The sequence below is a fragment of the Leuresthes tenuis genome, unplaced genomic scaffold (genome assembly GCF_036924035.1).
Source record: "Leuresthes tenuis unplaced genomic scaffold, fLeuTen1.0.hap1 SCAF_8, whole genome shotgun sequence".
Taxonomy (NCBI): Eukaryota; Metazoa; Chordata; class Actinopteri; order Atheriniformes; family Atherinopsidae; genus Leuresthes; species Leuresthes tenuis.
Window position 1 is genome coordinate 10,421,489 of NW_027325362.1, and position 22,920 is coordinate 10,444,408.

At 38.0% G+C, this 22,920-nt stretch overlaps 1 protein-coding gene across 1 annotated transcript in view; it reads left to right on the top strand.

Moving 5' to 3' along the window:
- The window catches only part of ryr2b (ryanodine receptor 2b (cardiac)), a 58,624-nt gene extending 39,888 nt beyond the window's left edge, over window positions 1–18,736 (top strand). The window contains exons 77-104 of the mRNA XM_072390794.1: window positions 562–692; window positions 1,489–1,540; window positions 2,058–2,111; window positions 2,260–2,359; window positions 2,620–2,699; window positions 3,618–3,694; window positions 3,848–3,921; window positions 4,166–4,246; window positions 4,404–4,492; window positions 4,816–4,944; window positions 5,218–5,322; window positions 5,490–5,571; window positions 6,375–7,669; window positions 7,784–7,852; window positions 8,086–8,223; window positions 8,352–8,438; window positions 9,076–9,288; window positions 9,496–9,626; window positions 9,890–9,932; window positions 11,764–11,897; window positions 12,572–12,632; window positions 12,976–13,122; window positions 13,290–13,424; window positions 14,310–14,466; window positions 14,730–14,794; window positions 16,409–16,509; window positions 17,362–17,413; window positions 18,446–18,736. Coding sequence (XP_072246895.1) covers window positions 562–692; window positions 1,489–1,540; window positions 2,058–2,111; window positions 2,260–2,359; window positions 2,620–2,699; window positions 3,618–3,694; window positions 3,848–3,921; window positions 4,166–4,246; window positions 4,404–4,492; window positions 4,816–4,944; window positions 5,218–5,322; window positions 5,490–5,571; window positions 6,375–7,669; window positions 7,784–7,852; window positions 8,086–8,223; window positions 8,352–8,438; window positions 9,076–9,288; window positions 9,496–9,626; window positions 9,890–9,932; window positions 11,764–11,897; window positions 12,572–12,632; window positions 12,976–13,122; window positions 13,290–13,424; window positions 14,310–14,466; window positions 14,730–14,794; window positions 16,409–16,509; window positions 17,362–17,413; window positions 18,446–18,541 — 3,978 coding nt within the window. The 3' untranslated portion in view covers window positions 18,542–18,736. The remainder of the gene's footprint in view (window positions 1–561; window positions 693–1,488; window positions 1,541–2,057; window positions 2,112–2,259; window positions 2,360–2,619; window positions 2,700–3,617; window positions 3,695–3,847; window positions 3,922–4,165; window positions 4,247–4,403; window positions 4,493–4,815; window positions 4,945–5,217; window positions 5,323–5,489; window positions 5,572–6,374; window positions 7,670–7,783; window positions 7,853–8,085; window positions 8,224–8,351; window positions 8,439–9,075; window positions 9,289–9,495; window positions 9,627–9,889; window positions 9,933–11,763; window positions 11,898–12,571; window positions 12,633–12,975; window positions 13,123–13,289; window positions 13,425–14,309; window positions 14,467–14,729; window positions 14,795–16,408; window positions 16,510–17,361; window positions 17,414–18,445) is intronic.
- The last annotated feature ends 4,184 nt before the right edge of the window (window positions 18,737–22,920 follow it).

Sequence of the window (22,920 nt, forward strand, 5' to 3'; positions counted from 1 at the left end):
TGAAATACACATTTTCTTTGAACATCTATGTTCTTTTCATGTGTTTTCATAGACATGTGGTGGGGTTTGATATGTGTTGCCACTGTAGACTAAGCACAATTACACTAAATACTAATACCTTTCTGTAAAGCTTTAACAGTTTTTATACTAGTGAAATCACTGTGCTGCAAAAGGAAATTATTCAAATGTTTAAAAGCTTCCAGTCAGACTTTTATTCAGAAACCTAGAAAAGAAAAACTTGGCTCTCTTTTCTAAATATGTAATGCTTTTGTTTTTCAAATTTTGGAGCCACCTCACTACCGTGACCAACATGCAGCATTGTTTTATGACAATTCAACCATTTACTTTTGAGTATATTTCAGAAGCCCTAAATTATGGCTGGTATCTTCCCTGTGCACATAAATATTATCATGCAAAGCATCTTTCTGTATATGCTGAGTTTGAATTGGAGTAAAGTAGTTATTTGTAAATTCTAGTCAGCCGTAGGAAACTGGATAGCCGGTTTGTAATATCATTTAAGGCCACACATTAGTTGCTCTACCCTTTCTCCCTGGACTGCAGAAGGGGGGAGTGATGAAACAGTGCGAGGGTGACAAAGGGGAAGTAAAGGATGTGGATGAAGGTGCCAAGCCGATCGATCCCCTCCTACAACTCATTACACTCTTCAGTCGAAGCGCCCTGACAGAGAGCAGGTGTGTGTTCATTATAAAAGATCACGTGCAGTGAAAACTCCAGTCTGCTTTTATTACTAGTCAAATCCATCCCCTGGAAAGTCAATACAAAATGGCCAAAGTGTTTTTTTTTTTGTTCTATAGCTTTACCTATTATTATCTAAAAGCCAGGAATCTATAATGTTACTCAGGTCCCTCAAGGGCCTTGAGTTTTGGTTCACCCTGTAGAGATGTTTTTTTTTTTTTTTTTTACAATAGACCCATTTGAATTACTGCCAATACCATTTAAACCAATTGTATGTTTGATTACAGCTTAGTCATGCATCAACATCAGTCTTGTAGAAATCTTCACTGCTGTTATTTTTTCAGCTTCATTCTGCTCGATAAAAACAAAATACAAGAAGAAGTATTTGTGAGGATTTCCTTTGCATTGTCTTTTTTCCCCATGCATGCTTTGATTGACTATACATCCATCCATTTTCTATACCCGCTTAATCCATCGGGCTTTGATTGACTAGTCTCAGGAATATCATTGTGATATGTCATGAGAGAGTAAGATGGTGTCAATCCATTGGCTTCTTTGGGAAGCACTGCTGTACTGTTACTACAGAGGTGTAATCAAATAATTTAGGCCATGTTTAGGAAACATGTGCAGTGCCGCACACTGCTTTGGATGTTTGATATGATGCCATGCTCAGCAGTATAATCTTAAGGATAATATATGGGTTGAACCCTGTTACTGATCAGATATATCCAGAATGCATTTGACCATAGCCTTACATACACTAATATTATCTCCTTTTTTTTTTGTTCACAGTAAGCATGGAAGTGACAATCTCTATAAGTCCTACGCTGCTATTATGGCCAAGGTAATTGCAAATGGAGAACCTATTAGTTGTGTCAAATCATTTGATTGGGCTCCATGCCTGTATTGTGGCATTACCGTGTGAGGAAATCGTGTGATAATCTTGTTTCAAATAATTGTTCTGGAAGCGAGAGAAATGCTCAGCTCATCATGGAAGACGAGACGCATTATAGAAAGGACTCAAATGTCCACACATTGAGTTGGAGGCCAGTTACCAGCTCCTAACTATGATAAATTCCGTTGCAGAGACACAAACCATATACTACTGTTTCTTTCAACACATTCAGATCCGAGGGGCTCTGTAAACCTTGGCACAGATACTTTCAAATGTTGCATCAGGTCTTCGTGGGCTTTTAGGTCTGCTTTGATGTCCCGGTGCATGTCACAAGCAGTATATGACAAAATAATCTTAGTAATAATACCAGTCAGAAATAAATGGTGCTGTGCATTTGTAAATATTTTATTTCTTGTGTATCGACTTACTGCATTCTCTGCCGTGCTTCATATGTTTGGTTTCCCAGAGTTGCTGTAGAAAAGCTGATGATGAAGAAGAGCAGGAGGTGGAAAGCTTTGAAGTGAGTAAATGGACTCTCAATTTCAATGTAAATATGTGACATTCTGTTAAGTATTTAGCCTTGAGTTTTTATCCTGAGTTTATATGTTGTTCAGATGACAACACTGAATATTTTATTCTATTTTAAAATTACATATTATTTGTCTCAGGAGAAGGAGATGGAGAAACAGAAGCTGCTCTACCAGCAGGCCAGGCTGCATTGCCGTGGAGCCTCAGAGATGGTCCTGCAAACTATAAGCGCCAGCAAAGGTGGGAAATACTTAAACATCTGAAATAAATCACTCATATTAGGATTGGTCTGTTGCTACTCTGTTGATAATAAAGTAAAATGAAAATAAAGACTGACACACAGTGGTTAAGACAGTGAAGCTTTTCTTTGAAGTACCTTATTTTCAGTTTCCTGAAGAGTTTTGTTAATTTAACTTCATGCCTTCCTTTAAATGTGAATCATGCACAGTTATTCATTTGAGTAAATACAGTACATTCTGTGTTTTTTTTATTTATTTCAGGCTCCATAGGTTCAATGATTGCCCCCACTTTAAAACTGGGTATTTCCATTCTAAATGGAGGGAACAGCACTGTTCAGCAGGTAATATAATGCTTTGTTCTGAAACTATTGAAGCTATTTGGCCGCAGTGTCTCATCAACATCTCAGGTACATTTAGTGCCTCTGACATTGTACCCTTCTTCTTTCTCTGAAGATTGCTGGAGTGAACATACATCTTAAAGTACAAATTGTTGCAGCTGTGTTACAAACATGAATGATGAATCATTTACTTGTGTGCTTAAACATTTTGACTATCTTTACCTATTATGTTGATCCATAATGTCTGGTCTGCTGAGACCTGCTGCTCTTCTTTGACTTCCAAGAATAGTCTAAGTGGCTCTGACACACACTTTGTCACTGGTTCATGGTTTGCCCTTCCTTGACCTCTTCCAGATGCCAATCATCCCTGACTAGGAGCAGCTTACAAACTTTACAAACTTTACTATTTCAGAGATATTTCTAGCTGAGTTTTCTGTTCATAATGATTTAGGTTTTTTCAAAATTCCTCAAGTCTATAAAAATGCACATTTGCTCTTACCGAACACCTTTAAAACAACAAATGATTTAACTTGCACTATTACTGCTGTTAGTCTGTGAGTGGTCAAAATATTTTAGTTAATCCGTGTGCATTTAATAAAGAGCTCATCATCATCTGTACATAGAGGACTTAGACCTAAAATATAAATAATAATCACTTTCTCTTCAACATGTATAATTCATCTCAGGAACTTTTAACCTAGACCTAGACTTTTATTACTGCAGCAAAAGTTGCAGTAATAAAATGATAATCTTAAAGTAATTACTAGCAGTGGATCAGCTAGCTGTCCGAATGAACTGACTAATAGCCCGACATATTAAAACTGCAATTACTGAAGCCATGCTGACTCTTTCATGACTGGAATATGAAATGTTCCACCATTTCTCAGACCTTGTCTTTGATGTCTCTTCTTTTTCCGACAGAAAATGCTACATTATCTTAAAGAGAAGCGAGACGTTGACTTTTTTCAGAGCATGGCTGGACTCATGCGGTCTTGCAGGTGAATGACAGCAGAAAAAAAAGTCCTGGCAGATGTCACAAAGGGTGGTGAACTATAATAGTTTGATAAAAATGGTAAAAGTAGAAAGACTTTACTTATCCTTTTGTGTGTGTGTGTGTGTGTGTGTGTGCATGCATGACTTCTGCCATCCAGCGTTTTGGATCTGAATGCATTTGAGAGGCAGAACAAAGCAGAGGGATTAGGCATGGCCACGGAAGAGAGCTCAGGTACTGTATTCAAATGGAAATTAAAAAAAAAAAAAATCCATTACTGGTAATCCATGTCACAGTAGAAGAGCAAGCTGAAAAATCCCTGGCCATGAACATAGTTTCAGTTCAAAGTGTAAAAGATTATTTTTCCTTCATCTTCAACATCATCAGCAGCTGTTTCTCTTTCATTCATTCTGTCAACCTCTCAGGTTGTATTTCCCTAATTTCACCATTTTTATTTTATCTGCCTGTCTTTTACTAGGAGAGAAGGTGATGCCTGACAAAGACTTAACTTGTGACCTATTCCGTTTCCTGCAACTTCTCTGTGAAGGACATAATGCAGGTTAATTGCCCTTTCTTATATCAAGTAACACGTTAGGAAATGTTTTGTCTTAACTCAGGTTGAAGTCCTTTGTCCAGCTATATTGTCCATATAGGGCATTAATATTATTATGAATTATGTAGTTCTGATCATTATATTAATTTGGTTTATATTTTAGATTTCCAGAACTATTTAAGAACACAAACTGGGAACAACACCACTGTCAACATCATTATATCCACTGTGGACTATTTACTGAGGGTACAGGTAAGCCTCTTGTGATGGGTTTTCCTTTGTCAGGCTGGTCTGAATAAGAAAATCAAATTACTGTGCAATCGGCCCAATATTTTAGGACCAAGTTTAGTTGTTGTACCCTGTCACTCTTTATTTGCATCCATATGAATATGTTTTCAGATCAAAGATGATCTAATCCTACATTAGTTACATTACATTTTTTATATTCACTATTAGATTTACTACTTAATTAATAATTATATATCTAAGTTAGATTTATATTAATTATATATCTCTTATATTATTATAGTTTATATTAATGCTCATGAACCACAAACATTTTTGTGTGCCTACAGGAGTCTATCAGTGACTTCTATTGGTACTACTCAGGGAAGGATGTGATTGATGCACAAGGACAACGTAGCTTCTCAAAGGCCATCGAAGTAGCCAAACAGGTCTTCAACACACTCACTGAGTACATACAGGTCAGTCTCCATCACATATGATCATCGTAAAGTGGTTTTCCTGTATAATTATTTATGCTATTAAGCACAATAGCTACCATATATATGTAACACTGTTGAAAAGTTTAAGGCTTATAAGATGCCTCCCTGATTGAACGATTTGTTGGGTAAAACTGTGAAGGGTCCAAACTTTAAGCATCTAAAGTCCCTTACAGGAGTCACTAATCTGTTTTTCTGCAACCTGAGTTCTGCAGTATATCGGCTAGTTACTTACATCATTATATTTTCAATCAGGGTCCATGTACTGGGAATCAACAGAGTCTGGCTCACAGCCGTCTTTGGGATGCTGTGGTGGGATTCCTCCATGTCTTTGCACACCTGCAGATGAAGCTCTCTCAGGTACAAGCTATTTCTCCCTTTAACACACCAAGCCTAAAGTTGATGATGCTCTGGGTGCTATAGGGTTTCTACTCCAGCAGCTCTCGGTATTTTGACGATACATGTCCAATATATGAAGTAAAACGTTACATTTTTAAATGTAACTCAAGAAATTTTCTCTTATGCAGGACTCAAGGCAAATTGAACTACTGAAAGAGTTGATGGATTTACAGAAGGATATGGTTGTCTTTCTGCTTTCTATGTTAGAAGGTAAACCGCTGCTGTTTTTTTCCCTTTACGATGTTAAAAGAATTATCTACAACGATATAAGCATTGTGGGTTTGTGGTACCATACGTGTGTACATTTGTAAGAGAGGGAGGAGACCCTAGTTATTAATAAACTTTGGTGGCGGCTTGGTTGTTATTGCCTTCTGTAATTAACAGCAATGTCAATGCTAATTTACTCTTTACTCTAAACACACCAACATTCAGGGTGCATAATACACTGTCTAATTAAAAGCTAAAGTAACCTACACACTAAATTGATATTAGGAAACAAAATACCTTGAAATAAATAATCTTTTCAGAAATTGTTTAGTCCAATTAAACAAATCAGTCACAAACACAATGAAATGAAAGCTGATAAAAAAAAAAAAACGATCTAACACAGCAGCATTGTCTGGGGAATATGTTTCAGCTGCTACACCAACAAATGATGACTAAATAAAAGTCATGACCCAAACCAGGCTTGAAAGCTAAGTCAGTGACACCACAAACACCCATCTGTGAGGGCACATTCCGAGCTGATTAGGGAACTATGGTCAAAAGGACTTCCAGCACACTGATCAGAATGAAAGACACTGTGAAGACATGTGTGAAAATGTATTCTTTTAGTTGTTTAGTCAGTTGTTGGCTCCAAAACATTCCTTCCTCCAACAAAGAGGCATCAGAGATTTGGTACTTGGCCTTTCAATACTGGCTTCACTTTCCATAGCAGATGACTGCGGCAGTCATCTATGTACTCATTATAGTCGTTGACTGTTTATCAGTTACAAGTTGTCTCCTCCTTGCAGGTAATGTCATCAGTGGAACTATCGGAAAGCAGATGGTGGATATGTTGGTGGAATCGTCAGGAAATGTGGAGATGATTCTAAAGTTTTTTGACATGTTTCTCAAACTTAAAGCCCTCACCTCCTCAGATGCCTTCAGGGAGTATGATCCCGATTGTAAGGGCAGCATATCCAGGAAAGACTTCCAGAAAGCCATGGAAAACTGCAAGCGTTTCTCCCAAGCTGAGATTCACTTCCTGCTCTGCTGCATGGAGACAAATGATGGTGAAATTGTGGATTATGAGGCCTTTGTAGATCGCTTTCATGAGCCAGCAAAAGACATTGGTTTCAGCATCACTGTGCTTCTCACCAATTTGTCCGAACACATGCCCAAAGATTCTAGGCTGAAGACTTTCTTGGAGCTCGCAGAGTGTATCTTGACTTACTTCCAGCCTTATCTTGGACGGATTGAAATCCTTGGCAGTGGGAAACGCTTTGAACGCGTCTACTTTGAGATCAGTGAATATAGTCGTACACAGTGGGAGAAACCACAGGTTAAAGAGTCTAAGAGGCAGTTCATTTTTGATGTGGTGAATGAGGGTGGAGAGAAGGAGAAAATGGAAATGTTTGTCAACTTCTGTGAGGACACCATCTTTGAGATGCAGCTTGCTGCTCAGATATCTGGTTCAAACACTGGAGAGAAGGCTGCTGGAAAAGAAGAGCAAAAGAGTAAAGATGAAGAAGATGAAGGCTTGGATCACAAAGGAATGTTTTTAATGTTTCACTGGTGGTTATTGCTTACATCTCTGCTTTCTGTAAAAAATCTGAGGGCACTGATGAAAATGACCTTAAAGGATATCCTCATGTCAGTTGTTCTGTTCCTCAGATGGATTTGCATGGCCCAGGTCCGGTGCATTTGTGCCATCACTCACAGCATCATGTATGTGCTGTACATAGCTTTTGTTAGTGGTGGGCTCATAGAGGGAGCTAAAAGGATGAGGATGTCGGACTTGCTTGGTGGTATCCTTGAACCAACTCTTGATGAGGTCATGGAGGTGCCAAGTGGTGTGGATCGACTGAGGAAGTACTCTGCCACTTTCTCATCTCAGACAGAGTTGCGGGAAATTGGGCAGATGGCAACCGTGACCTCCCCCAAAGAGGTGGACGTACTCTCAGATATATTTGGTTTCAAACTGAAGAAAGAGGGAGGTCAGTACCGACTTGTAACGCAAGACCTCACTGCCAGTCTGAGTGACCTATTCAACACAGCCCCCAGAGCAATTGTCACCACTGATATTTGTGAGAAGCATCAGAGTACGGTATGATTTATTTTTATTGGTATTTTCATCTTTTATGCTCGCTGTGCTCACAAGAGTTTTTGTTTGTGTGCTTTTGAGTTTAACCTAATTGTTGTTCATGAATTTTCCTGACAGCAGCTTAAGGAGAATCTGGGCACCAAGGACACGGCTGAAGATGAGAAAACGCCGGAGTTCGAGAGCACAGTGTGAGTTTTTTTAAATTCTAAGTCAGTTAAGTGTGAATTAGCAGTGGAAATAGTGTGCAAGTAATAGTATAATGTGTATATACATATATATATATATAAAAAGAAACCCGATGGCACATTAACTTTCACATAAACTTTCACATAAAATTTCACCATCCTGAATATTCCCTTGTTAAAATAAAGCTCTTTGACCTCTCGTCTGTTTGTGTTTGGACTGTTTGCAGAAGGAAGAAATCTGAGAAGAAAACTGGGAATGTGACAGAGGAGGCAAAATGGAGAACTAGGAGATCCTCTAATAAGTCAAAAGAACCACCAAGCCAACATTCTGCTGTCTGGGAGATGATGAGCTGGCGTAACAAGAGCCTGCTGGTAATGTTTATGCATGTACATGAACAACACCGATAAGGATTCATACTTATTTACACCTCAGGTTCCCTGCGAAAGCACAAAAGTGTAAAGGCAGAAGACACATGAATGTTTTTTCCCTTTTTTTCCAGAACTACTTTGCAAGAAACTTTTATAACATGCGCTTACTGGCTCTGTTTGTCACCTTTGCAATCAACTTCATTCTTCTCTTCTACAAGGTGAGAGCATGCCTCTGAGATGCTACCTCTTACTGAGATGTTGAAGTTCAGAGAAAAGTGTTTTACCTTTTTACGGAATTCAAACACAGACATTTTTTATTTAAGAAATGGTTTTATCTACAAAATCAAACATCAAGTGACAAATATATATATATATATATATTTATATATCATCTTTGAAAGTTTTCAGCAGCATTCTGACCAAACTAAGCTGTAATTAAATAAGATGCTAATTACAAGGGTTATTTTTCACATAATATGTTCTTCTGCTTTTGATCCTCGAGTTACATTTTCTCCTAACGTTGTTCTAACCATGTGTAAGTAAACTGCAGGACTTCTTAGTGTTTCTTACACAACTATAAGTGCGCAATATTTACACACGCACACACACACACATATATATATATATATATATATATATGTATATATAATACAGTGATGTTGTGAGCCTTTAATTAACTATAATTAACCTGCTGATATTAACTGATTAAAAAGTCAAAGCCTACCATTATATCAGAGATACAAGGTTCATTTGTTGAATAAAATTATATTTTTGCAATGAATGTATAATTGGTATTCCTATCTGCAGTCTGTGATGCTGAAGTTATTATTCATTGCATTCTATCACTGTTCTCAGGTAGCATCCTTGCCTGCACCCAAAGAGAACGGAGGAGTGAACACATCTGTTCACTGGGAGGAGATGGACTCTGCTCCTGAAGACGACAGCGGGGGCAGAGTTTATTTTGTGCTGGAAGAGAGCAGTGGTTATATGGAGCCTTCTCTTCGGCTTCTTGCAATTGCACACACAATAATCTCCTTCTGCTGTATTATTGGTTATTACTGCCTCAAGGTATACTAGTTCGGTGAAACACGTCTGTAATGAACTTTCTTTTGCCTTTACTTGGTATTTTTTTCCAACACTTGTACGTTGATCACATTTTAAAACTCTAGAATAAATGCAGAGTAGTTCATCATTATCAAGACAAGGTTTGACTACCTTCCTCTTAAGTTTACTTAAGAACTTACAAGTGACTACTTTGGTCTATTTGACTGAAAGGTACCCCTGGTGATCTTCAAACGCGAGAAAGACGTGGCTCGAAGGTTGGAGTTTGATGGTCTGTATGTGACAGAGCAGCCTCCGGAGGAAGACATCAAAGGGCAGTGGGACCGACTGGTTATAAATACACCGTATGTGTATTTATACATACTTTATAGTATATATACTTTATAGTTAAGGTCATATTAATATCAAGTAAAGTTATATTTTCTTTACTTAAAATTTGAGAAACCTGCTTTTTAAGTCATTTGACAGGTTGAATCATTACTACTTGCATCCAATCCAATCCAGCTTTATTTAAAAAACATTTTTTACATTACCACAAGAACCAAGGTGCTGTACAGAATATGTTTTCCATATAAATGCTTGAAATACCATTTCTTTATCTTTTCAGATCATTTCCGAGCAATTACTGGGATAAATTTGTGAAGAGGAAGGTAAGGTATCCCGTTGACTACAGCATTGCTTAAAGTGCTTTAACATTTATGTAATTATGCATATTTGAGGTACAGTGCACAGTGCATTAACTAACTAATTCCAGTTTGATAGGTATGTTAATGGCAGGTGTAATTATTCCCCTGTCAAGTACCAGTATGATTTTATTGTCTTCAGAAACCTAAATCTCCACCTTTAGATTGTCTTTTGTGTTAAAAGTTCTTTTCAGTGCTTTGTCCATTTTAGTTGACTTTGACATTTTCCTACTATACTATAATACCTTTTTAGAAAATACAGCTTGTCGGTGTGTTAATTCAAACCTAAAATACCACGTTTTATAATAAATGTTTTTTTCAATTCTAAAGTCCCCAGTCCACTAGTCACCCTCATTCCGAGTGGATTACTGAATAGAATCAGTTATTACTCTATCGATGCAACTTAATTGTTAATTCAGTAGTATGTATAGTGTCCAACTTTACAAGCTGCACAAAGACAAATAGATACTCAAAGGTCATAGTTGGAAGTTAACTTTCCACCTTAAGGTGTGTAGTTCTTGTATTAAACATGTATAGGTTGGCTTAGATTTTTGATTATGTTTTTAAAACCTGGCCTGCAGGCTGTTTGTACAGTGTAGCTAAGACAATCCTGGTCTATGCAATATGGAAACAATCAGTGATCATGTTTTCTTGCACAGTGGAAGATAATCCTGTAAACCTGAAAGTGTGATGTGCTACTGAGCTAAGCATTTATGCAGTTTTAAAGTATATTATTTCAATAATATATCCAGGACCGACCTATAACTAGACATGAAAATCTTGGTCTGTATCAAAGCTTATGCAAAGACACAGTGTTGTGTCTTTTAGTCAGCTGGATGTTTTGGTATTTGTTGGCAGTAATAAAGCAGTTAAGCAGAGTGGGGCTCCTGTGGGGGAACAACTGCCATAACTGATTTTGATAGCTCACAACTATTCCTGGAAGACATAATCTGTCTTAAGTAGAATACTGTACTTTGTTGCTTTACAAAGACCTGCATTAAAAGGAGTGAAAGTAATGAATTGGCCCATAATGTACTCTGAACGAAATGCTTTGACTTTGAATCTAATTGGATTGACATCTGAGGGAGCTTCCACTTTGGCTTTGGCATTTTGCCACAAGGTTGGACTCTTAGTCCATATAAAGTACGTCTATCCCCCACACCTTGCATTTAAAAACTTGCATTGCATCACGGGAAGAGGCTGCAGTAAATTAGATGGTACTGTATCATGTTTTCGTGCCTTTCTGGTTATCCACATTTTAAGCATAAAAGTTGACTAACAGCATTGACTAACAGCATTTTAAATTAATTTTGTTTGTAATACAAAGTGGGCTCTGTAATAAAGCTAGACTTTGGTTGGCTCTCATTTTACTCAGTTAATCAAGTGACATTAACTTTCATAGAGCCACGACAGCTCAGTAAGGAATCTCCGTCCTATGAGATAATTAGATTAAAGAAACAATTTGTGCCAAGATGTGCTGTGCAAACAAATTTATGATGAAGGGTAAAAGAAAAGCCTGGATCAATGCTGTGAGAACAGGATAAACTTCAGAAATTACTCCCAGTGAAAATTGCAACATGGTGTGCAACCACTGTGATCATGTATCTCCAGTCGGGACATCAGAAAGTCTTTTCTTTTAAGTAGTCATTACTCTATGGGCAGCGCCATCATTCCATCTTCTGAAGTAAACCACCGTCTCATTATGGCACAGGCTGTGCAGAGTGCAGCCACTTACCCTCTGCCATCTCTTGTCACACTAAAGAAGCTATTGTTTAAACCTGATTTCTTGCTCTGTCAGGTGATGGATAAGTATGCTAACTTATATGGCTGTGAGAAGATCAGTGAACTCTTAGGTCTGGACAAAGCTGCCTTAGACTTCAGCTCTGAGAGAGAAGACCAAAGGCTCAAAAAGGACAGTGGCTGGAGTGCTCTGTGAGTAGAGAAAGTATTAAAAATGCTCACGTCTTTTTTTTTTTTTATAGTCGTAGTCTGTAGTATGTTGTCCCAGGCAAAGTTGTGATCATGACATGTGAAAGGACTTGATCTTCAAACAGTCAGAAGTTAGTCCTTAGCTTTCCATGTAAAAAATGCTTGTTTTTTTTTTATAAAGGTAAAAAACAATTAATTGAAGTAAACAGTTAAGCAGCTAGCTTACAGTTGTGTTTGCAGTGGAGGGTAGCTACTAATGTGTTAGACAAACTGATATTTATTTAAAAACAACATCCATATGACAAGATCAACGCTACCTCTTCTGTTTTGCATTTTCCTGTGGGGGTGAATGGAACTCCATAATGGCCATTTCCAATGTACATAAACACCTCAGGCTGCTGTGTTGGCTTGGGTTTATAGTTCACTGATTTGGTTGATGCATTTGTGAGGATGTGCGTACAGTGTGTGTGTGTGTGTGTGCGTGTTACCTAATGGGTGGCCAGACAAAAGAAGGTATTAGAACATTATCTTGTTCTTGAAGAAGAACAGGACATTCTGAGAAGAAGCCACATAACAGACACTGTAGCTCAAGGGTATGATTTTAGGCATAATCATTTTCAGCTTATTTTCCAGGTTCTTACCATCATGTGTCGTTTTGGTAATGCTGTCTCTTTCAGATATAACTCCATTGACGTACAGTACCAGATCTGGAAACTAGGAGTTGTGTTTACTGACAATGTAAGTTTGGTTGTGTCAAATTATTTATGCTTTTTCCTTGGATTGTTTTTGCCACATTGTTCTGTCAATGCAGATGTAAAGGTGCCACGTCCTGTGATTTATGTGAACTAATAAAGTAATTAGACCAAGTATTGTGTATAAAACATATCCATCATTTTATGACTGAATCCACCTGTCTTCTGTGCAAAGATTTTGTTTGATACAAATGCACATCCTGCAGAGGTGATGTTGGCAATATCCTGTTATTTCACCTTATCTAAAGTACACATTTGTCTCCATTTGTTTTCCTAATCTAATATTGGCTGTGTTGTGTCTGTTTGTGCTCGTGTGTGTGTGTTCTCAGTCCTTCTTGTACTTGGCCTGGTATATGCTCATGTCGGTTCTGGGTCACTATAACAACTTCTTCTTTGCTGCGCACCTTCTGGATATTGCTATGGGCTTTAAGACGCTTCGTACCATCCTTTCTTCTGTCACACACAATGGGAAACAGGTGTGTGCGTGTGTTTGCAAGTGTGTTTCAGTCTTAATTCTGTACCAGTTGGCTCAATGTGTGCTCATAGGTGGAGTTACAATGCACTTGATGTTCTCTTCCAAGCTGCAGTGTTATGTCAAGCTCATCTGTGTCTGTCTTTTTTTTCCTAATTGTGTGTTCATCAGTTGGTCCTGACTGTGGGTCTGTTGGCGGTTGTGGTGTATCTCTACACTGTTGTAGCCTTCAATTTCTTCAGGAAATTTTACAATAAGGACGATGACAAGGACACCCAAGATATGAAGTGCAATGACATGCTCACTGTGAGTTAAATGTGGATACTGACACACTTCAACACATCTATCTTCTACCCTCATCTACCCTCATGATCTCTCTGTGTTTATCTTTCCAACACAAACACTGCCACTGACCTCATCTTCTGACTCCAGATTAAGTAAGGTAAAGGAGGATTCTGATGGTGATCCCAATTCTAAAGTGAAAACAGCCTTTCTGTCCTGCCTATACTTTTTCATAGGATGATGGACACATGGATAAAAGACAGCTGGTGAATCCTCTGAATAGCTCTTTGTTTGCCTATTCACAATGCTAACACCCATCTGCCTGCTCCTTTCCAATGTGGATTTCACTGTCAATCAAATATGCAAGCGGGTGGACAGCGATAGCTTTAAAAAAATAGTGACATTCATTAGAGGCAGAGGACATTACATTGAATCCTCAGTCACAGTCATTGTATTTCTGTTTATACTTGACTGTTGCTTACACTTAATTTAGAATGATTTTAAGTCCTTTCCCTATCATTGGGAACATTTTTTAGACAGTGGACAAAACAAATATGAATCCAAAAAGAAGACTTTTTATATTTTGAATGGAAATGTTGTTTTCTTCTTTGTTGAATCCCATTGCGGAAAATATCAACATGGTACTTAAAAACACACTGCTTAATTCCTTGCAAGTAACCACTGTGTGAGGTGAAGAATATTGATTGGAAAAGAAAAAAGAAAAATATGAGATTGTGTAAAAATACTGCTTGTACCTCAAATATTCCTCAAAAATCAGGCGGCATAAAAGTTCATCTCATCTACCCCTGCTGTCCTCTCCAGCTCAGACTTACACCACACACTGTACTCCACCACTACACTATAACTTCCTTACCTCAAACACTTACCTTGCACCTTTTTTTCCCTTAGTGTTACATGTTTCACATGTATGTGGGAGTGCGTGCAGGCGGTGGCATCGGTGACGAGATCGAGGATCCTGCGGGAGATGAATTTGAGGTGGAACGAATTGTCTTTGACATTACGTTTTTCTTCTTCGTCATTGTCATCCTCTTGGCCATCATCCAGGGTGAGTCCCACACTGAATTTGTTTTGCGTAGACAGTTGAGCTTGAAGAAATGCACGCCTCAACACACATGCTGCGTGTTTTTACCAGAACAAGCAACAGGCATAAATATGTTTTGCTCACACTGTTTCATGCATTTTTCATATGGGTTTGGAAAACAGGCACAGATTTATTTATTTTTTTGTCAGTTTTACTGAGAGCTGTCATTTACATGCAAGTACAGCCATACACATAATGAACAAACACACAATTTGGACTTTTTCCAGGCTTGATCATTGATTCCTTTGGAGAACTTCGAGACCAGCAAGAACAAGTGAAGGAAGATATGGAGGTGAGATTTTGACATTTACTTTCACACAAATATTCTCTCAAGCAAAACCGAATTAATTTAAAACCAAACAATTTTTGTAACCTTAGCTTGCTGTCAAAGTTGAACAATATTCATTACAATTGAAGGATAAACATCCTGCAACTACACAACTCTCTAATGTGTCAAACTCCAAAAGACTACTACAAAAGACAGTGTCCATTGTTTCTTTATTCTAACGTAACCATTAGATTTAAAAGCATGTTCACTTAATTTGAGTCCCTGATAAGTTTGAGCTGCCTGCGTGCAAAGTATTAAGTAAATAGAGTTGTTTTAAGAGCTTGTGTTACAGTAAGTCTACACACAATTAGTCTAAATGAAACATTACCATAATCTCGTTCTCACGTTAATTAGCTGCTAATCATTATACAGAGTTCTAAACAACATCCTTGGTGTTTTTAAACGTGGCATAAGTGTAATTGGTATGCAAAGAAAATTATATATTTTTTTAATAATCCTTTTCTGTCATCTGTTTAATTGCTGGTATATTTAAGTATCTCACATTTTGTTTCACTCTAGTTTGAATGCTGGAGTTAAGCACTTACAATGTAGATGCAGTCGAATATATAGAAAGATGCCTGTCTTCCTAATAGTGATCTTAAAAATTGCATCGCCTGCAGCCATTAAACCAGACTTATATGTAAGGTTTGTTATGATGGAGCAGGAGGACCAGGCAGCCTCAGTAAATAAAACCCTCCTGAATCAGACTGTGCAAAAGAAAAAAAGACAAGTGGAAAGAGAGAGAAAAGCTGACACTCAGTAGCGGGTGCAGTTTGTAACATTCAAATGGGGAAAAAAGGTGCAGGAGAGGCAGGCATGTAATCAAAGGAAACGGTGCAGTAGGGATGGTCTGACAAACCAGTGGTTAGCTCTACTCTTACAAGGACGAGTCGCATTATGCCACCGAATGCATAACAGTAATGGTCACTGACATTTGGCCGACTCTTAACCGTCAGCATCTGCCATTTTACTTTCTCGGAGAAAACGATAACGAATGAGAAATAGTACTGAGCCATGGTTCAGTGGACTGCAAAACAGATTCAAAAGGAATTCAAGCAAAACCAAAGTGTTTCACAGACTGCTGAGGGAGCTAAACAAAACAGAAACAAGCAGGGGCTTTGAAATGTTGATGAGTAGCACTGCATCATGTTAAGCATATGGTGCAGTTTGGTCAGGGCCTTCATGGCACAAGTATTTCACATTTGCTTTCATGTCGTTTTCACATTTTCTCTTTGTCACTGTGTCTCAAAAATAAGAGATTTTACACCTTTGTGTCTGGTTTCGACAGCATTATGCTCTACCGCACTCAGCAGTGATTAATGGGGTTCAGCTGCGACTTCCATCCTCCCGTAGTTTGTCTCAAAATACAAGTGACCTAACACACATATTGCATTAAACCCTAAACAAACATTTTACACGTCTATACTGAAGGGAATAGTAGGAAAAAGAAGTAAAAAAGATCAAAAGAAGTAATGTGATTTTTGGACTTGGAAACTAAAGGCTAGATTTATTTATGCACTCTGTTTCATTCATATATATATTTCATGAATAATGACTTCCTACATCTTCCCTCTGCAGACCAAATGTTTTATATGTGGAATAGGAAGTGAGTACTTTGATACCATCCCTCATGGCTTCGAGACTCACACTCTGCAGGAGCACAACTTGGCCAACTATCTGTGAGTTGATTGACACTTCTGTGGCCAGCTTTGCAATTGTCCTAGCCTAATGAAGCATTGTAGAGTGACTGTCTCTAAATGTGTGTAGAATGTTAAAACCTGCTGTTAAACCTGCATTGTTATACATTCTATTCATTATTTGTCATCCTGGCTGATTAACAGTACGTCTTTATCTGCATTTGTGGCTAAATTGTTGCTTCCATGTAGATATAGAAACAAGCCGGTAGAATTCACCTGATGTGATGGGGGAAACTGATACATGTGCACAAAACAGGGCACATGGAAAATGAAGACTCAATAAAAGATGACAAATCATCAAAATTAGATGAAATACCTACAAAAATTGGAAAATGTTTGAACTATGACAAGAATTAGAGCAATCAATTGTTTCAAGATTACAAATTACAGTATTGTAACTTCAGATTATACCCAGTCAAGGATCTCCTTTTTCCATTAAAAGTTAATTCTTAAAAATGTTCTTCTTCTCAAATAATTGTCATGGGCAGGAGCTCACTGTGCTTAATTACTCTGAATCCTGCAAGAAGCATTTGCATTCTCTGAGTGATTGACTTTTCCCTGCTCATTACTAAGTATGTTTGGAGATGCTTCATGTAACATTTTGAGTTCTTTTGGCAAAGGTCTCCAGTCTCAATCATCAGTATTCATTCTTTGGTAAACAGAATGATCAGTAAATTTCAGGGTTACTGGTCAGTCATCTAATATTTGCTTGTATAAAATGTGAATATTCAATCAGATGTTTTTTGCACAAATGTTTTCTACTCTGTGTTATTTTCAAGTGTGAGTGGGAGATTTACAACTGATGCTTTATTCTCACTTCTTGTGTCCTTGCAGGTTTTTTCTCATGTATCTTATTAACAAAGATGAAACTGAACACACGGGGCAGGTATGATAATTATTTCTGCTGTTATACTGCTTGATCCAATCAAGGCAAGAATTAGGGGGGCACTTTAATTGCTCCGAAACAATTTAACTGTCGTGGAAAGATCACACCGGTAATATATGCATCCGCAGCACTTCCCTCGTGTCTCAGTGACCTATTAATTCAAGCATTTTCCATGATGATGACAAAGCTGCAGTGTAACCTTTTCAAATGAGGCAAAATTTGCATTTGCACTGACTCTAAGAAGCCATATCACTCTTGGTATGCACTTTTAATGATAAAACACACGACAGACAGACTCCTTATGATTACAGCTTCTCTTTGCACTCATAAACAGCTGCTTTGTTTAAGTTTGACAGTAAAGATGGGGGCTCAGAATGCAAGTTTGCTGGTACTTTAATGAATAATGCCCCTTATCTTCTTATTGTCACACCTTGCACACTACCTGTTGCACAGGGTAAAGATGAGAGCTTCAGTGCAGCAAACATTATCAGTTTTGTTGCCGTTTAGAGAGGTGTATTTTTCTTTCTAACGTGTCTCGCAGGTCGTTTGTTTATCCATGAAAGGGATGTGCATCAGGAAAGATAACAACGTGCTTAATTCTAAATGTTTTCAGACGAAGAATGATAAATCATTTTCTTTTCTCCCTTTATAATTTGAATTCTGCCACACAATGCTTCTTCAATATTATGCTGCACAATTGATCAGTGGAAGAAAATAGAAAAAATGTTTTATCAGCCGGAAACATTCTGAACATTTGGGTTATATTTCCAAATTGAATTGGGTATTGGGACTTGCTCTGAGATATATTGTGTATTTTCCTCCAGTGGTTTATTCTTCTCAGATCAAAGGGAAGCTGCTTGGTGGAATTTGTAAAATGTTTCTCAGGGTTGCTGGACAGAAAAAAAAAAGGGAAATTAAATTCAGTTGCATTTCCGTTGGACTGTTCGGACAGTTATTTTAGTTCATCGTCAGGAATTGTATACATTTGATGTGACTTTAAGATAAATGACCATATCGTGTTGACTTTGCCAGGAATCCTATGTGTGGAAAATGTATCAGGAGCGCTGCTGGGAATTCTTTCCTGTGGGAGACTGTTTTCGTAAGCAATACGAGGATCAACTGGGATGAAAGGAAATCTAAGAAGTCAAAGCCTCCCCAGATAGTGATATTACACAGAAGCTGTCTTGGTTGATGATTGTGACTCACGGAAATCACCTTAACTTTTAGTGAGTTATATTATTCACATATTAAGTTTTGGACTGATTGTTTTTCTTTGAACATAAATATTTCCAACTGCCATTAAATTACTTGGAAATAAAAGAATTACAACCATGTGTTTATGTTCTGAAGTTCCTCATTTCCGAGTTTTAATTCTGTTATAGTATTTGGCATAATCTGACAGTACATAATGTTACAGTCAAAGCCATCTATCCAAATTCATGCCCACTTTATTTAGCTAGATAGATGCATCTTTTGTTTTCTGAAAGAGCTGATTTTTCTCTTTAATCACATCTTACCATCCCTTCCCTCTGTGTGACATCCAGATGAATATTCTCCCCGTTGCATTTACTCTTTTTACTCTCCTTTGTCTCCAGAGGCTCTTTCTTCTTCTCTGTTGTGCTCTCCTCAGGATTCCTCTCCTCCTGTGCCTATTTCTTGTTTTCTCTTCATTCTGCTCCCATCCCTCACATTCAAATCTTTTCCTTTCTCATTATCAGCTACCGTGTAACTTGCCTGCAGATGTGCCATTGCTCAGGTCAAAGCACCGTCATGGAAATGGATCATCGAGCTTAATGATGAGTTTGACAGCTCTCTCTGATGGCCAAGAAAGGCTTTTGGGATTTCTCGGGTGTACCCTATTGACTAAAATAGTGTTGCATATTTTGTCAAATTGTTGGAATTTACTGAGTCTAACAGCAGGATGACGGCCAAGCGAGATCCACTGAAAGACATTGTCCTCATACGTGTGTCGAATGCTGAGCCCACAAAATTAAGCTTTCTAATATGCACAGCCTTGAATACGACTTATAAGAAAAACTCTGAAAAGCCAGGGAAAAAAATGGGTGCTGAGATAAAAGGTTAGATGTTTTTTTATTGGATTATTGCTTTTTTTGGATAAACAGAACTCTTACTAAGTCATTTGCAGCTGCATGGATCTATAAAATCTATAAAATCCCCGGTAATACACTTTCCCAATTGCAGACAATCATATTAATAGTCACAATCAAGATTGTTTGGATTGAATTTGTAATGTAGAGATGAAAATTGAATTAAGATACCAGATATCTTTTATATCGCCACCAGTTGAGTGTGTGTTATACCTGCATAGTGGCTTGATATACACACCCTGAAACAAAGTATAAACACCTGCATCTTTATCTGTCATGTTTGACCCACAAATTGAATAATCAAAACCGACTGTGTCTTTCAGATGGACAGTCTTTAAGAGACTTTCTTTTTTTAACACTGACTTATGTGAGGACTTTTCTAGTGGATCCTAATATATCATTAATCTCTAAATGGGCATCGGAACTCTTGTATTGCTAAACATGCCAATAATAGTGTTGTCTTTGAGAAGTAGCACCTTTAAGACTTTGTTGGGAGTGAGTTTTCGTAAGGGTCTTTGCTACCTGGTCCTGAACTACAGGACCAACATAGTTGATCAGCAGCCATGTCCACCAGTGACCAGAGGAACGGAAATGTGGGAAAACCGCTCATCAAAAACCTGTTTAATTTGGAAATCCATCCTCTTCTTGTGAGCATAAAAATCATAACATCCAACTCCTCTTTTCAGTTTTTCCACACCAAAAGATCTGGTGGAAACTCGGTGAAGTTTCAGAAGTTATCTTCAAGCATTTGAGTTTCCAGAACACTGTCCGTATGAAAGATTGAATCATTCCTCCAAAGTAACCCAAATTAAATAAACCGACTGTTAATAATCGTCCCATCTGCTGGATGAAAGATATTGTGGTTAAGATGGATGTTTGTTTTGTAGCTACCAGAGTTCCCCCTCTAGTCTTCACGATGTTTCCCCTCATGGCTGAGTATTGCCAAGGCCAAACAGTTTGGATGTAGTTTAGGTTGTGAAGTATAACTCTGTTCTGGAATTTCTGCTGTCAGCTCACTGTGTGAACACAAGAAAAAACAGTACATGAGTTCTACCTATGTGTCAGAGCTCAGGTCCCTAATGTCTTACGAGAAATTTATGCACATGAACTTTGGGTTTCCAGTACAACTTAACAGGAACAGCTGCTGATTCGTCTCCAAAGGGACAGCTTCTTCTGTGTTGCCTGCTAATATATGAGCAGAGCAGTGCAACCACATCAGTATTATAACTATTAATTAGGTTGACTACCACTGCCATCAGTCTCAACTTTCCAGCAGCCCAACACACCTATCCACACATACTTCTATTTAACACATAACTTGCATACTTCACATTAGATTTATGACGTGCACAGGCGAAGGCATTTTCCTCCAGACGATTGTGTTGACATCAAAGTGCAGATTTTTCTATTGAGTAAAAATAGTAATGGAGTATGATTTTATATTTTCATGAAGATGAATTGGACAAAAACTCTCCAGCAGAGACACTTGAGTCACAGTTTTTATACTATAGAAAGAAAGCAGGTGGGAGATTCTGCATTAAAAGGAGATACCCTCTGGCTGACTACATGGATGGTATCTTCCCAAAGCCATTGCTCCATAGAGAGCAACAAAATTCACAATTTGATATGCACCTCAGTTTTGGGTCACAGTTTGTTATATTATTATTATAGCAGAGAGAGTTTTGAATAATTTTCTCCAAAATAAAAAAAAAAAACATTGAAAACTTTATAATTGACTTGCTTGCAGAGTGCTGTTAATTGGAACAGCCTGAGCAGTTGGCCAGATTAATTAAAAAAAATTGTATTTTCCTGAAAGCAACCATTTAAGCATTTTCATTAATATAATACAGCCCTGCACATATTGTGGTTAAACCAGTAAAGATGGCTGTCTTGTTTGAAAAACTTTACTTGTGTTCTCAGTGGATGAACATAACTGGGACCTTATGGGATTCACAATGTAAGCACAAATGCAGAGTACAACACAACTCCAGCTCTACATCACTCATGGCCATGTTGTCATGACAGTTTAAGGTGAAGGTGTCTTCAAGGTTAGGTTTAGATTAGGCTTACGCTTGGATCAACTTTAAGATGACGTTACAGCATAAGCAGGTTTAGATGGAAGCCATGGCAGGAGGGTGTGACAAATGGTCCACAAAACAGCAGATAGACACTGTTTGAGTTTCCTTTTCAGCAAGAGCAGAATTCTGGCTGTGCAGGAATGCTGATTAAAACCCAAATGTCTGAGTGAACAACATATTGATCAGAAAGGTACTGTTTTTCCTCTGCAGCTTTTCAGACCAACTCTGCAAACTTGCTGTGTTAAATGATGGAAAACAACTGGTGTGCTGCCAAAACATTCTGCATGGAGCTCTCACTCTGGCATTTTTACTTAAGTGGGGAGGTATGTAGACATGAATATACTCCTGACAGTGGTTGCTTGGCTCTCAGGACATTCTAAAATTATGGAAATTTCATTCAAAACAGTTCAGGACAATTACTAATGAATCCCAAAATAGTTTCTATTGCATGTTATTTGTAGTTAACATTTGCATATTGAAAACTGAAATCCAGAAAAAAAGCAGAATCATATGTATGACTTTACATACTATAGAAGACTTTCTGCATCATAATTAAATGCCAGTGGGTACATCAGTGACTGAAGTAATACACAGCAAATGTAACTGATCCAATGACGGTGTCCGATGGTTGAGCCATATTTTATACGTAATTATAGGTAATGTACTGTGTATTTAAAACCAATAATAATGAATCTAGGAAAGATTCCGAGCCAAATGTCTTTAGGCTGACAAACAACAGCTAGCTTTGCATATATGGCACTGTAAAATGATGGGGTGGCTGGATCTTTCTGAATGTTGCCCTGTATGCTTCCTTGTAGGGTAAAACCTCTGTGTCCAAATGCAGAGCTGTAACGTGAGTCAGAAATCAGTTATATTTAAAAGACAAAAGAAAGGAAAGTGTGTAGGATAGTGTTGCTGTAATTTGACCCTGAATTGCATTTGAACAGTGACTCTTTTTGTTTCTGCCCCTGAGTTGAGTTTGGGAGCTCTTGTCTGGCTTAAACTGTGACTCTTTTGCTAAAAGAAAAGCAAATTCTCTGTGATATTAAACTGGCAATAGCCCTTCATCCATGCTGTCATCCCCAGACACTCTTTCCAAAGTAGTTTCCTTTGTTCAGTTCCTTTTCACTGACCTGTCAGGAAATCTCTTGATGCCTGCCAGCCGGTGTTGTATGCGGGCTTCCTTGGGAGACACACAGGTTGAGTCTTGGTCATCCACATACAATAAGGCACATTCTCTAGTTTTAAGCCAGAAGGTTGTTTTAGCGATGGGGATTTACAAGTGGGTTACAAATCTCAAGTGGGTACACTATTGATTGAG